General features: G+C 41.0%; 1 protein-coding gene across 1 annotated transcript in view; it reads right to left on the bottom strand.

The window, feature by feature from the left end:
• The window catches only part of CNGB3 (cyclic nucleotide gated channel subunit beta 3), a 131652-nt gene that overhangs the window by 91648 nt on the left and 24472 nt on the right, over positions 1–15532 (bottom strand). The window contains exons 4-6 of the mRNA XM_075550830.1: positions 14177–14385; positions 4826–4876; positions 1512–1598 (exon numbers count right to left, since the gene is read on the bottom strand). Coding sequence (XP_075406945.1) covers positions 1512–1598; positions 4826–4876; positions 14177–14385 — 347 coding nt within the window. The remainder of the gene's footprint in view (positions 1–1511; positions 1599–4825; positions 4877–14176; positions 14386–15532) is intronic.

Below are 15532 nucleotides of genomic sequence, written 5' to 3'. Positions count from 1 at the left end.
ATTGGAAACTTTTGCTACCTTTGTGGGTGTTCCTGGGGCGTGTAAACTATTAACATACTCAGTTGGTGACCTAAAGTTTTGAGGTTCCAGTCCACTAAGAGACGGCTAGGAAATAGAGTGGCAATCCATTTGTGCAAAATCTTGGAAAACTCTATGGCGTGTTTCTGCCATGGCACAGTTGGGGGTGCCAGGAGTCAGAGTTGACTAGATGGCCGATGCCCATTGCTTTGCTGATCTTATTGTTGTTCCTGTCACCAGACGTCATCAGTGTCACTAAGTTATGTTGTCCTTTCTTGTTAAGATCGCAAAAGAGATAGTCATTTATCCATTATAGCATCTTTATTTCTTTTAAAGGAAGTTTTCTTTGGAAATAAAATGTATCATTGCAATAACTATTGCTAATGATTTATATACAATTTCAAATTAAGGTGGCTTTGGATTATTTCAAGTTTTTCAGTAAAGCTGTGCATTCTAAACTATTTATGTACGTATTAGAAGCCCTTTTAAAATTCAATATATTTACATAGTTCAATAACAATATGAAAATATATAACCTAAACAGTTTTGCTACCATTCTTGTCCCAATGCAATGCAATTTTCCTTCTCCTGCAGCCCCTTTCGACTTCAGGTGAGCACTTGCTTTTGTTGTTTTCCAGTGTTTATGGAAATACAGAAAAATGATATTTGCAAAATATTTTCTTTTACACAAAACCTAAAATTCCTTTAACAATGACTCTGAAGTTTGTTCTTTTTTAGTCAGCACTTTATTTGGAAGTTTCTCCCTATCCACACATAGAAAACTTCTTTTTGCCTTTTCTAAAGCTATAAACTATTCTATTGTATGGATGTATTACACTTAATTTAACTGGTTCCTTCTGGATGGGCAGTTTAATTTTTATCTAACATGAGTTTTTTTTTATGTAAAAGTTTGCATTTTTCTGGAGTTACTGAATTTCAGATAACATACGGTAACTTAGAGGTCATCTAATCTAACTTCCTAATTTTTTTAGCTAATTATACATAATAATATCAGACAAATCAAAAAGTCAAAAAAAACCTGGGTCTTTCTCAAAAAAGTTCTTCATCTCTGAGCATGGAGCTCTTGAAACTTCCATGTGTTGCTAGAAATATGATGGAGGATGGCCACCAAACTGCCTGACTGTTAGGATCTGCCTCAACCATCCTCAATCTTCCAGGCACTCAGGGATTGTGTGATAAAATGGAAGAATGGGAAAAATGAAAATGATAAAAACTGAATTTGATATTATAAATGTATTTAGAGGTACAAAAAGATTTGTATCTTTGATGATACAAATGAAAAGAAATAACTACATCATATTAATGCCTATCAGTAGATGCAGTGATAATATTTTTGTAGTTTTTGACCATTTATAACATTGTTGAAAGCAGATAACTGGAGGTCAATTTGGACAAATATTAGTAACTTTAGGAAAATTTAAATCATTCCAAGGTTTCTATGAGCATAAAAAAGTTAAATTTAATTCTCTTACCTTTAACATCCTATTTGCTCTAAATATTGGATTAAATCCAAAGAAGAGGTAGAAAACATCAAATGGTATTATTGATACAAGGTCCAACTGTTGGAAGAGCACATTTCACAGTTATCTTGTGTTCTACAGACATAAAAGGTGACCTGTCACTCTGAATTACTATATGCGTCACACAAAATTGCACCGAGTTAGGTATCTGTGTTGCCACTGAAAGTTACGTCTGCACTGTGGGAGCGTCAATGTAATGTGGAAAACCATTTATGAGATGCGTTACATAATCGCCCCAACAATGACCGCAAACATATGAAAGATTGCTCAGATGGCATAAGAAGGCGCCATGTTTACTTATGTCCCACGCAAGGTTGCCATGAGTAGGAGCCTCAGAAGTGGCAAATAAACACAGCAGACATTGTCTCCTATTTTCAGTGGATCACCTATGACCCTCATGCACCTGACCTCTCCTTCGGCAGGGCGTCCTCTGGAATTTTTGTGGAGTTGCCACATTAACAACTTCAGGTTGACATACATTTTAATAATGTTTCAAACATAAGTCTCTTGGACTGAAACCAAGGCAATCCTTGATTTTATCTGAAACCACTGCACATTCTTTATGGTGCTATCCTTTCATGTTTCAGACAATTTCTCCAGTGCTCAGAGCATATTATCTTGTTGGTGCTTCATCCATACTCTAATTTTACCTTCTGCCCTTTACTTCTGGATGCATTTGTTGCTGGTAAAGTGCCGTGAGCGCGTCTACCAGAGGCTGTGCAGGTGGAAGGAGCGGAAAGGGATGCAATCCATTCCTTTTACAATTAATCAACAGCAGGTATTGAGAGTATTGATGGGAGTAGGCGTTGAAAGTATTACTGTAGCTACAATTATATATTTATTTATCTACATGTAAACGAATCTAGCTTTCTTTGGATGGTGATGGTGACACCACATACGCACTTTCCTAATGGCAAGGATAAAAATAAAATTCTTTAATGTAGATAAAATAATGCATCTTCATTCGTCTTCACATATACCTAAGAAATAGGATACATTAAATAAGCACTTAAGAAATCTTTCGACGAGTCAGAGCAATGAGAGGCTTTGTGTAAGGGCCACAGCTGTGAAATGGAGAGCCGAGGTAGTTGACTGTGTAACAGTGCTTAAAGCTATAGCACAGAAGGAGAACTTTCCATTTAACCCAACCGGGTTAGCTATGAGAAGCTGATTACATGTTAAATGTATTGACTACAAATTGTATCATCTCATAAAACCTCATCTTACCAAGATCGTGATCTTTACAAGAAGTTGGGAGGTGTAATGAGCAGTTATTACAATAATTCCATGCAATTAAGAAAGCCGGAACACAGCGCTGCTGCCTCATCAAGAGCTGTGGAAGAATCCACATGGACTAATATTGGAATGTTGTTTTCCCTCACTTTCCAACCAGCTGCTCAACGTGGACACTTCTCAATGCAGACAGTCGGCAGTCCTGTTTGAAATTATCATGTTCCTCTATAGCCCCCTCCCAAACACACAAATGCCACGGAGTCAGTGCCGACTCATGGCGGCCCCTTTGGTTTCTGAGACTGTCATTGTTGACCGGGCTAGAAAGCGCCGTTTCTCCCTCAGAGCTGCCGGTGGCTTAACTGCTCACCATTCGGATGGCAGCCAAATGCATAACCACTCCACCCCCAGGGCTCCTTTCCCCATCTCCATAGGATTTACGCGATTTCACAGCGTACAGATCCCTCAATAGCTGGAGATTATTTGTTTCTCAGCGAATTGTAGAAAATCTCATATCTAAATGATGAGCACCGTACAGAGCATTTTACACAGGAGGTTGGTATTGGACTAGGGATAAGGCACCGTTCCTGCCAACAAGCCGTTTACACTCCAGCAGTGATCTAGTGAAGCACCAAGCTTACCGTAATTGGCCTGAAGACCAGCAGAAGGCACTAAGGACATTCAGAAGAAGGCACGATGGTACTTGAATACGTTAAAATTTTGTTTATAAACAAAAAGTGCACATAAGAATTAATTTAGTGCCGAGTCAAGCTCAGTAATGTAATGAGGATTTGGAATGAGCTTTGTGGCTCAAAGAATTTTCATCCTTTTCATCGAGTTCATCAGTGTTGAGCTTTGCTGAATATTAAATGTTTGCAAAAAAATATGTAGAAGATGCAAAGAATGGAACTATGTTTTAATCATTTCTGATCACCAATCAGGACATTTAAGGATCTAAATCCAGATTTATTTTTTTTAACATTGGAGGCATGAAGTTGATGTTCTTGAAATGGGAGGCTCATGGTCATGGATTTGGATTGGATCCTATCAGGTAGCCTTAATCTCTGTAATTTCAGTTACAAGAGCTAAACAAAACAAAAAAAGGAAAAAAGATGTATAATTATGGGCTAGCAAAACAGTATGATATTGTTATGTGAGGAAAGAAAGATACCACGTTATGTGCATATTTTCTTATTTTTCAATTAGCTCATATGGACGAAATGTTGATCAGATTAGAAACAATTTTATAGACTTCTCTATTATCATGCCACATTAGAATTTTGTATGAAAAAGGCAAAGGTAAACCACTTTGATGTCAGAATTTAAATTTCAGTATTAAATCATTTTGTTCTGCCCAACAAAGACCCGTATGTTGAATTATACACTTGAATATCTAAGGAGATGTATCATGTAATTATTGAGAAACAAAAACTTTAGGCCACCCTTCATCTAATAGAGTCAAGCCTTAAGTAATCTAATACAGTGGTGTAGTGGGTTACGAGTTAGGCTGCTCACCACAGGTGGCAGTTCAAATCCCTCAGCTGCTCTTTGGGAGAAGGATGTCGCCTTCTACTTCTGAAAGCAGTTAGTGCTGGAAACCCACGGGGCGCTTCCTCCCTGCTCTGTAGGGTCATTAGGGGTTGGAATTGAATTGAAGCAGTGGTGTGTGTGTGTGTGTGTATAGTGTAGTCTACTATAAGGAGGCCAAGTGGCATAGTGAGATATTTATTGGCCTGCTAACTGCAAGGTCAGCTGTTTGAAACCACTATCTATGCTGCAGGCGAAAGATGAGGCTTTCTTTTCTGTAAAGATTGAATCTCAGAAACCCACAAGGGGCAGTTCTGCTTTCCTGTCGGGTCACTGTGAGTCGGAATGGGCTCCGTGGCATTGAATTTGGTTTTGGTTTAGTCTAACGGCATGTTCGCAATGGCTCTGAAAGGACGAGGTTTCCCTTATAGGGATCTATGGCTAGAACTTAAAGTGGAAATGGTAGCAGAGTACTTGGGCGATGTTACAATTGCTTTTAAGTCACCTACCTGAAATGTTGTGGAATTCCTGTAGTTTCTCTTGAGCTCATTTGAGTCCACCTGAAAATATGGCAGCATGTTTATGTTTTATATTAATATTAGCTAACTTCATCAATCAAATAATTCTCAGTAGTATTCTCTATGTTTAAAGCCAATTCTTTCTATTGTTCTCCCCCCCCCCCCCCAATCAGCCTAAAACATGCTTCATCCTCTGACATCAAAGACCAAACCCTCAAAATTTCCCGTTGTTTCTGTTTCCTTTCTGTTACTGTCTTAATGCTTGTCAAGGTCAAGTTTCTCAGGGGTCACTTACATTGCTTATTGCTCTCCCCTACATCCTTCCCTCAGCTTTATTCCTTAGCCCATGTCAGTGGTGGCAGTGTGGCACTTGCCACTTCTGTTACTCAATCAAGACCACAGTGCTAAGGCCAACAATGCCCACCTCATCGTCACGCCCTGTGAATTCTCTATAGTTTTTAGCATTCCATTTACTTCTTTTATGGCTCTGACTATATTTTGGAACTATGCATATAATCTCTTGACATTGAAAAATATCTCCTCCCTATTAAATGATAATATAGAGAGGGCAGGCACAAGTTTTATTTACTAGTGTATATAAGTGTCTAGCTTTGTGCCTGGAATATATTGAGTTCAATACCTGAAGAGATGAATAAAAAATTTTAAAGTATTTAAAATAACATTTTGGACAATTTTGTCCTTGGAACAATCTCTTTCCGAACCACTCTCTTCTTGGTTTCCCTTACCTCTTCAGCGCCTCTTTTTCTGCGTCTCAGCATCCAACTTGATTTTTTTTTACACTTGTTTCTGGGAAATCTGACCCATTTTCATAGTTTTAAAGAGCACCACATATGGTGATACTACCAAATCTGTCCTTCTTCCTAAAATCACATTCCCGGTGTTTAATTTGTGCAAGCAACTGCCCTTTGAATTCTTGGCCGTTTCATTCAACCCAAATGTAACATGCACTAAACTGCAATTTATTATCAGTCTTCATTCCCTTTAAAATAAATATGCCCCATTTCCTCTGGGTGCCATTTTGGCTAGAAGCATTTTCATCTACACTGGACAGTGGTTCTAGGACACTCACTCATCCTGCACCCTCATCCAACCAGCAACTGATTCTTCAGTTCTACAAAATGTTCTTCCTAAAATGTTCTCTCTTTTGAATGCTGGCCTTCCTGTCTCCGCCTTGCTCCTCTCCATTCCTTGTACAATAGCAGCCAGCTTGATATTTCTAGATGAGCCAATTTAATAATCTCCATTTATATTAAAATCTACAATGACCTTGCATGACTTAAACCATATGTTCCCTTTCATGATATATAAGTCTTTATTCATATTCTCTCCCTCCCTCCCTTCCTCTCCTCTGGTAGGATCTCACATTCATGCTGTACAGCAGTTCCTCAACTGCGTCACAGAGCCTCATCTTTGCCATGTTGTTTCTAGTGATTGGGACATACGTTTTCCTTTCTGCGGGAGCAGAGAAGTACAGATAACTCCACCTCATTTTCAAGATTTGGCTCAGTTATCCTCTCCCTCACATCATTTTGTCTGAGTCTTATAGTACCCTTTGTCTATCTGTTCTTTGTATTCAGAACCGTTGAAAGGGTAAGGCCATGTCTTTTACCTGCTTCTATTGTTGCAAACACAGTGTCTGACACGGAGCAGGTGCTCAGTAAATGTATTATAAGTGAGAGAGGAATAGGGAGGCATTTGTTATTATTTGAATGTACAATAACCAGGACTAAAATTGCACCTATACATGGGGGCTTCAAAGAGTTCATGGAAAATTTTCATTATCTTTCCAATTCCATTTTTCTATGATTCCTTGTTCAGTTACAGGTACTTTCTTTGAACTATTAGTTGACACAAGTATTATGAATTAAACACAAGGAAAGCACATCTTCTGGGAGTTGTCACTGAGCCTACCCAAAGGGAGACAGTTTTAGAATCAAAAACTTCTGAACTCCTGCCTTAACTCTTTTTGTCCCCTGAAACGTTTACTCACGTCCATATGCTGAATTGTATGGAAATACGTTAGGGACTCTATATGTGGGCTAATTTAATGACTTATGGTGGACCAAATGTGTTACTGAACCCTAGGCTGACTACATACAGGCTTTAGTTGGTAGCCTTATAAGTCATACTCCTTCAAAATTTAGAATGGACCAACAGATACATTTCAAGAGCTCAGTAGTTAAGTTAATTTATTACCCACGCCCTACACCTAGGAAGAATTGTTTTAACATATTTATCCCATTACTTTTTGTCTTGTCTATGATTGAATAAATGTTAATGATACTAAAACTTGCCAGATTAAATGAAAATGCCACTTAGTGATTTTAAAATCCCATTTCTTTGCAGCACTGAATAAATTCAGCATTATCAGCCTTCTGAGAATCTGCATGCTTATTGGTAACAATTAGGTAATTATTTTTAAAATGTCATCCCATTTTATTCCTTTTTACAGCCTCATCATTATGCAGGCAACACTGCATCTGGGGAGGCTTACTTTAGGCAAGGTGTGCTAATTATAACTCAATCCTTTTTCAACAGATAGATTTTGAGGAGGCTCTACCCAGGTATTAGATTTACCTATTATTCTCCTCTTCTGATATACAATTCACAGAACTCCTTATTTGCTTATTTGTTTTTTACAAAATAAAATGCTGCTTTATTATGATGCAGGGAACACCAGAGCCATTGTGGGGGGGCGGTGAGGGGACGTCCCACAGCTCCTCAGAGAGACGGGTAAGAGGCAGACACAGACATTTACGGGTACCTGCAGAATCCTCAATCACAGCACACTCACGGGTTGCAAAGAACAGTTAGAGGTTTTTAAAGGCATCACTATACTCTGGGAGAAAATACATCCTGACCCAAAGGTAATGCCACCAACAGATCAGCTCTACTCTGCTGTTAGGTGTTGGGTGCAGCTGAGGTGGCTCCGACCCAGGAGACCCCTGTGCGCGGCAGACTGCTCAGTCATGCCCCACCCTCACAGTCTCTGTTTGCACCCAAAGCTGTGGCCAAGTGTCAACTATCTCATCTAGGGTCTTCCTCTTCTTTGACGACCTTCTATCAAGCATAATTCTACCAAGTATAATATGCTTTTCCAGAGATTCACCCCTCTTGATAACATGTCCAAAGTGTTCCTGCTGCACTTCCAAGAGTTTGTTTGTTGTTCTTCTGGCAGTCCATGGTACTTTAAATATTCTTCATCGATATTAAAAAAAAATCATTTTATTGGGGGCTCGTACAACTCTTATCACAATCCACACATCCATCCATTGTGTGTCAAACACATTTGTACATTTGTTGCCCTCATCATTCTCAAAATATTTGCTTTCTACTTGAGCCCTTAGTATCAGCTCCTCATTTTCTCCCCTCCTCCCCGCTACCCCTTCCCTCATGAACCCTTGATAATTTAAAAATTATTATTTTGTCAAATCTTAAACAGTTCAACGTCTTCCTTCACCCACTTTTCTGTTGTCTATCCCCCAGGGAGGAGGTTATATGTAGATTCCTTGTAATCAGTTCCCCTTTCTACCCTACCTTCCCGCCACACTCCAGGTATTGGCACTCTCACCACTGGTCCTGAAGGGATCATCTGTCCTGGATTCCCTGTGTTTCCAGTTCCTATCTGTACCAGTGTACATCCTCTGGTCCAGCCAGATTTGTAAGGTAGAATTGGGATCATGATAGTGGGGTGGGGGTGGGGAAGCATTTAAGAACTAGAGGAAAGTTGTAAGTTTCATCATTGCTACCGTTGCTACACTGCACCATAACTGGCTTGGCTCCTCCCCGCGACCCTTCTGTAAGGGATGTCCAGTTGCCTACAGTTGGGCTTTGGGTCCCCAGTCTGCACACCCTCTCAATCACAATGATATGTCCTCATCGGTATTATAATTCAAAGGCAACAATTCTTCTCTCGACTCTTCATTCACATGCATATGAACTGATGGAAAATACCAAGTCTTAGGTCAAGTACACTTTAGACCTCATAGGCTCTCTAACATTTTAAAGGGGTCCTGTGTACCATATTTTCCTAATGCAATACAGAATTTTATTTCTTGACTGTTGCTTCCTTGAGTGTTGAATGTGGATTCAAGTGAAATGAAACTCTTGATAACTGCAGTCCTTTCTTCATTTGCCCAGTTGTGAGGATTTTTGTCTTCTTTACATTGAGTGGCAATTCACACATAAGGCTATATAACCTTTGATTTTCATCAGTAAGCACTTCAAGCCCTCTTAATTTTCAGAAAGCAAGGCGTGTCTCTCTCCAATTCCAAGCAATGTTCTTTATGTAGCCCAGCTTCTTGGATTATTTGGTTGACAAACAGATTGAATTAGTAGAGTGAAATGATACAACCCTGAGAATGCACCTTTCTTGATTTAAAAAACACACAGTTTCAACTTGTTCTGTTTGAAAGACCGGTTGTTGGTCTGCATACAGGTCGGCATGAGCTCAGTGAAGCGCTCTGAAATTCCATTCTTCTCACTGTACTTAGTTTGTTATGATCTACACATTGAATGCCTCGTTAGTCAATAAAACACAAGCGAGCATTTTCCTGACATTCTCAATTTGCAGTCAGGGTCCATCGAGTATCAGCAATGTTATCCTTTGTTTCACCTTCTGATTCTGGTTTGATTTTCCAGCAGCTCCCTATAGAAGTTCTGCTGTCATTTTATTTGAATTGTCCTCGGCAGAGTTTGACTTATGTGTGATATGAATGGTACTGCTTGATAATTGTTATGTCACCTTTTATTGAATGGGCACATCCATGGACCACTTCTAGTCACTTGGCTAGGCCACTCTTCCAAATTTCTTGATGTAGACAGGTGATTGTTTCCAGTGCCACACTGTCTCTTTTTTCTTTATCACATTTCAATTGGTATTTCCTCAGTTCTGTATCCTTGTTTTTCACTCAGGCCTTCAGTGCAGCTCAGACAGCTTCCTTCACTATCATCGGGCCTCAATCGTATGCTGCTTCTTGAAATGGCTACATGTCTAGCCATGGTTTTTGGCACAGTGGCTGGGTACTTTCGATGCCACCTGCATGATTCAATATTTCACCCATAGCATTCTTTAATATTGCAACTTGAGGATTTGATTTTTTCTTCAGTTATTTCAGCTTGAAATATGATGAGCTTGTTCTTCCCTTTAGGTTTTCTAACTTCTGGTGTCTGCACATTTCATGACAGTGCTTTCTTTGTCATTTTAAACTTCCCTTTGAGAGTTTTTGTTGAACTTTGTTACTTCATCTTTTCCTCCATTTACTTTAGAAACTCTCCATTCAAAGTAGTTTCATAGTCTTTTCTGACATCCATTTTGGCCTGTCCTTTCTTTCCTGTCTTGTTAATGATCTTTTCCTTTATTCATGTATTATGCTCTGGGTAGACTATTCATAGAAGGGTAAATTTATGTTCTTAAGAAACACTGTAACCAGCAGTTCTCAACCTGTGGGTTGTGGCCCCTGTGGGGGTCAAATGACCCTTTCCCAGGGGTCACCCGATTCATAACAGTAGCAAAATTACAGTGAAGAAGTAGCAATGAAAATAATTTTATGGTGGGGGGGGGGGGTCACCACAACATGAGGAACTGTATTAAAGGGTTGCAGCATTAGGAAGGTTGAGAACCACTACAAGTATAAATGAATTGTGTATATGGACATCTCATATTTTATAAACCCCACTGACATTACCAATTGTATTTGTCCTGTTTAAAGAGGAAATTACTGGTCCTTGGTTCAAAACTATACCATTTGTTGGTGTAGCGCAGTTTTCAGAAGAAAAGGATTGTAAAAAATGGGGAAGCCCTGCAAACCCTCCTGGCTCATTCCATTGTGCCTTTAGCATCTCAGTGAGAACCATATGCTGTCTTCACTTGCCTACCTTCCTTCAAGTCCCGCCCCCCTGCAGTACCTGACAATGATAGGTATTTAATAAATACATTACTGGATATTTAATAATCATATTTTTCAGTAAAAATACTGAATAAATGAATGACAACTTGGTGGTGGGGGAAAGAGGAGGCTTTGTACTCAGGAAAGAGTCACATTCTTGGAAACCCACAGGGGGAAATTCTACCCTGCCTGCAAGATCTCCAGGAGTCGGAATTGACTCGATGGCAGTGAGAGTGAGCACAGCCAAGGAGGCACAGAGCGCTAAAAGTTGTGAAGATCTTCATGCGGAGCACTAGCCTTGGATTTAATCTCTGTGCCCATCGCCACTGAGTGCATCCTAACTCACAGGCATCACACAGTCCGAGCAGACCGTCCCTAGCGGGCTTCCAAGCTGTAAGTCTTTGCGAAGCAGACTTCCCCATCTTTCCTCCATGGAGAGACCAATGGACCCGAACGGCCAGAATGCTTTACACCTTGTGCCACCAGTTTCCTTATAATGACCTACAAGGAATTAACGAAACTCTACTCTCCCCTACAGAGTTCCTATGAGTCAGCCTTTGCACAAACAAGGCAATTAGTTTCTGCTTTATATTTGTAGCTCGTGATAATGCATTTTAAATACAGTCCATTGAGTGTGCTTTTCTTGGTTATTTTTCTTGGTTTTAGCACTCCATTGTGCTTAAAAGCCTCTTAGAAAATTGAAAATAAAAGTCTCCGCTTACTGATTTTGTCATTTTCCATTTGTCAAACATTGATTACCCACCCCCTATTTATCTAATGGAGGTTGAAATTAGTGTTTTTGTTTGCTTGTTGTTGACTTCTTATGTGTACAGCGTCATCATCATTCATCACGCTGCTGGTGAGCCCGAGGGGCAGTGCTGGCGAGGTAACCGATATGCTGGAGCACACCCCGGGATGTTGGGTATTGATTGTTAACCATGGCTTCAGTTCTTGCCTTTAACATTTCTTTCTAGGAAAGATTTGAAATAGAGGGAGAACTATATTTTAAAAATTAAAACAAAAACCCCAACAACCCCAAATTGTAGATTTCCACCTCTTTTTTGATAATAGAAAAATGTTCAAAAGAAAATATTCAGGAGATTAAGGAGCTTTCCTTTTTGAATCCAAAAATATGCATAAAGGGCTAGTGGCTGGGTCACTCTGCTCTCCTTGTCGTGCTGTGGAGAACATTTCTATGGATCCCTGCTGGGCCTTGTAAGGATGAGGTCACAGTGGACAGATGTTGGAAAGGAAGCATCTTTCTATTTGTCTGAGAAAGGGCCAGAGGGGTAAGGCTCTATTTGGGTATTCCTAAAATTTATCCTTTTGTCTCTGTCTTTGATTAAATTAGCTCTGAAATTTTCTTGATACGGAGACTAAATGAAGAAGATAGTTTTTCCTGAAGCAAGCATGCAGGTAGTTTCTGAGTGGGCTGTGGCATTTGATGATGAGGAATGTGATCAATCTGGAAAGAGGAGAAGGAGGAAAGGAGACATTGGTAGGTGCCGTTCAATTAAGAAACCACACAAGCCACGGCGGTGTTCTCTGTGTATGACTGGTACGTGCACACGGGTTATGTGGCTTCCTCTCTATAACTGGATTGTCTTGATGGAGATCTTGATGGTTTTTTGTTTCCTAATTCTTACAGCACTATCTAACTTTTTTTTCAAGAATGGAAATCCCCCGTGCTGTCTGACATGGTAGCCACTAGCCTTGGTGTCAGAGTGGATAAAGTGCTGGGCTGCTAACCACAAGATCAGCTGTTAGAATCCAGTAGCCTCTTCTTGGGAGAAAGACGAAGCATTCTGTTCCAATAAATATTAACAGCCTTCGAAACCCCAAAGGGGAGTTCTGTTCTGTTCTATAGGTTTGCCATGAGGCAGAATTGACTCAATGGCATTGGGTTCAGTTTTTGGTTTGGTTTAGTCACAGGTGGTTATTGAGCATTGGAAATATTGATAGCGTGACTGAGTAAACTGCATTTTTAAAGTGTTATTCAATTTTAATTACCTAAATTTGCAGCTAATTGCCTTCACATTTAAATTTGTATGGATACATGTAGCTAATTGCCACCCTATTGAACACTATGGAAAGACTGCATCAACTAAGAAAATTATGACACTTTTGCTCGTATGTAAACTGGGGTTTCTCCAAGCTTCCAAGTCCCACCTTCTGAACTTGATTTCTACTGTGTGCAGGCGCACTGCTTGATGATAAACATACAATGACAAGCTAGACGCAGTCTGTGCTCAAAAAGCTTACAGCTTAGTGCTGCTTCCTCACCACACACGGCAGCGAGACGAGTCTACTGAATGAAGAATATTGAGGGAATGGCAGGCTGTAATGTGTATGGAAACAACTGCCTCATAGATAGGCTTAATTACTGTAGGAATACATGAAATTCTTTATTCTTTTGTACAGTGATAAACCACACAGTATTTACTTAAAATATGTATAAGGCTTTAATATTTTAGAGTTGGTGTTATTTTTGTACTCTCAATTATTGCCAAGTTCAGAAACACCCACCAGCTTCATAAGCCTAATATGCTTTTTAAAAGCCAGGGTTTTGGAATCAGACAGACCTGGTCTTGAATCCTGACTCTGCTACTTTTCAAGTTTTGTGCTTTGGGAAAATCACCTCCTCTTCCCTTCCTCCCTCCAAACCTTAATTTCCTCATCTGCAAGCAGGGGTTAATGAGGATATATTTATCATGTAGATTTTGGTTGCCATCAGTCATGGTCACCCCGTGTGCACAGACGAGAATTACTCCCTAGGTTCCCATGGCTGTGACCCTTCAGACACAGACAGCCAGGCCTGCATGCCCAGGTGCCTCTGGCTGTGTTGGAAACCAACCCAGGGATGCCGCATCGCTCAGCTCCTCTTCGTGTGGTTGGCAGGATTAACTGGGACACTGAAAAGAAGTGAGCTGTGACGAGAATGAGAGTTATAATCTCCAAGGTGATTTCAGCCTGTAGGACAGAGGAGAAATGCCCCCAAAGTTCCCAACACTGTGAATCTTTGCAGAAGCTGACTGCCACTCCTTTCGCCTGTGGAGCGGTAGGTGGCTTCTAACCACTGGCCTTTTGCTTAACAGCCAGGCACGTAACCACAGCACCACCAGCGCTCCAGAAGAGCAACTGATATTTAATACACATATACTATGCTCCAGACACGGTCACAAGGACTTCCCATGAGTTAACTATTCGATTAACATTATGAGCAAGGTAGTATTGTTATTCTCATTTCAAAGATGCAGAAACTAAGGCACACTCAGTGTTGTTTCGATGATTTGTCTTATGACTGATGGTTTCCTGTGGGTAGGGACCCCCATCTGCGGAGAAAACCAGTGACTCACGAGTGAAATCAATTGGTTTAGAGTACAATCTGATATTATTCATTTGTCAGTTTGCACTTCTCCCACACTGTACTTACGATTATTTCTCCTCCTCTTATAAACTGTAGCCTGGGCTGGACCAGTAGCATGTCACACAGGTAGATGGTATCACACACGATGTCTGTCATGAACCAGCAGTGCATGTTGCCTGCTGTTTGATATGGGAAGGCTATGCGCAGTGGGATGAGCCAGCAGTTCCAGTTATAGGCAATGGTGACGAGAAAGAGCCACAGAAGATAGCTTCGATCTGAAAAAAATAAAAATAACCAGCGGCTGAAGTCAGGAACGTGACGTAGAACAAACATTAAAAGACTTGTCTTGTTTAGTTTGAGAAAGTTGGGGCACCACCGTCTGGAAATAAACAACGTGCTACAAGATGCTCTTTCGAAAGCTCAGCACATGTTTGCCTCTGGAGTCCAGGCACATTTGCCGAGGGATGGCAAATGATCTCCTCAACTCATCTAACGCACGAGTGCATGCTTTCGGGCTGAAAGAAATGGCCACGCGATGACTTTGTGTGTCTCCCAAAGGCCACAGCACTATTTCCATCAGGAAAGGGTAAACCCCAGAAGTGGTGGAGTCTGACTGCTCATGCATAATTGCAGTGATTGCCCTTTGCTAATCAGCAGTGAAGCTGCCTGTCTCCCAGAGGAGGTGGGAGAAGGGTCACATTGTGCCTGACGGGAAGCGTGCCAAGGACATGGCCCTGAAGTGGGGAGAGGAGAAAATCAATGAACAACATAGTGCCAGCCCTTCACTCACTGCCTTCCTGGGCCACCGGGGAGCTGGAGGAGCGGAGTGTTCAATTAGAACCATTGACACTGTAAATCCCCGGGAGAAGACATGCGCGCGCACACACACACGTACATGCATACTGCAATGTCTACTTTTTTTGGGTGTCAGTGTACCTTTTGCTGAGAGCTTTGGTGCCTTCTTTTTAAAGGTAATTAATGGCAGGACAGTCCTGAACGGCCTTTAAAACATAGGCACTGGTCTTTTGTCTTTTGTCTTTTGTTCACTCAAACCCCAAACCAACAACCAATTCACTGCCATCCATTCAGTGCCTCGCAGAGTGACCCTGTAGGACAGTGTAGAACTGCCGCTGTGGGGTTTGAAGCTGTAAACATTACTGTACAAGAAAGCCTCATCGTTCCCCTGTGGGCCACTGGGGGATTCACACTGCTTGACTTGTGGTTAGCGGCCCACCATGTGACCCATGGTCTTAGTAGGGCTCCTTCACCTTCACCAGGAGGCAAACAGGGCTTTGCGTGTCATGTGGTTCAGCTTCTGTTTTCTAGACAGACTTACAATGTGGGCTAAGCAAATAGCAGCCTCTGACTTTGATACTTAGTGTCAGCCAGCCCCCCCCCCCCCCCCCCCGCCCCCGGACAGTT

Source organism: Tenrec ecaudatus, chromosome 5 (assembly GCF_050624435.1).
Source record: "Tenrec ecaudatus isolate mTenEca1 chromosome 5, mTenEca1.hap1, whole genome shotgun sequence".
NCBI lineage: Eukaryota > Metazoa > Chordata > Mammalia > Afrosoricida > Tenrecidae > Tenrec > Tenrec ecaudatus.
The sequence above is the reverse complement of the archived record's forward strand: the minus strand, read 5'-3'. Positions and strand labels throughout refer to the sequence as shown.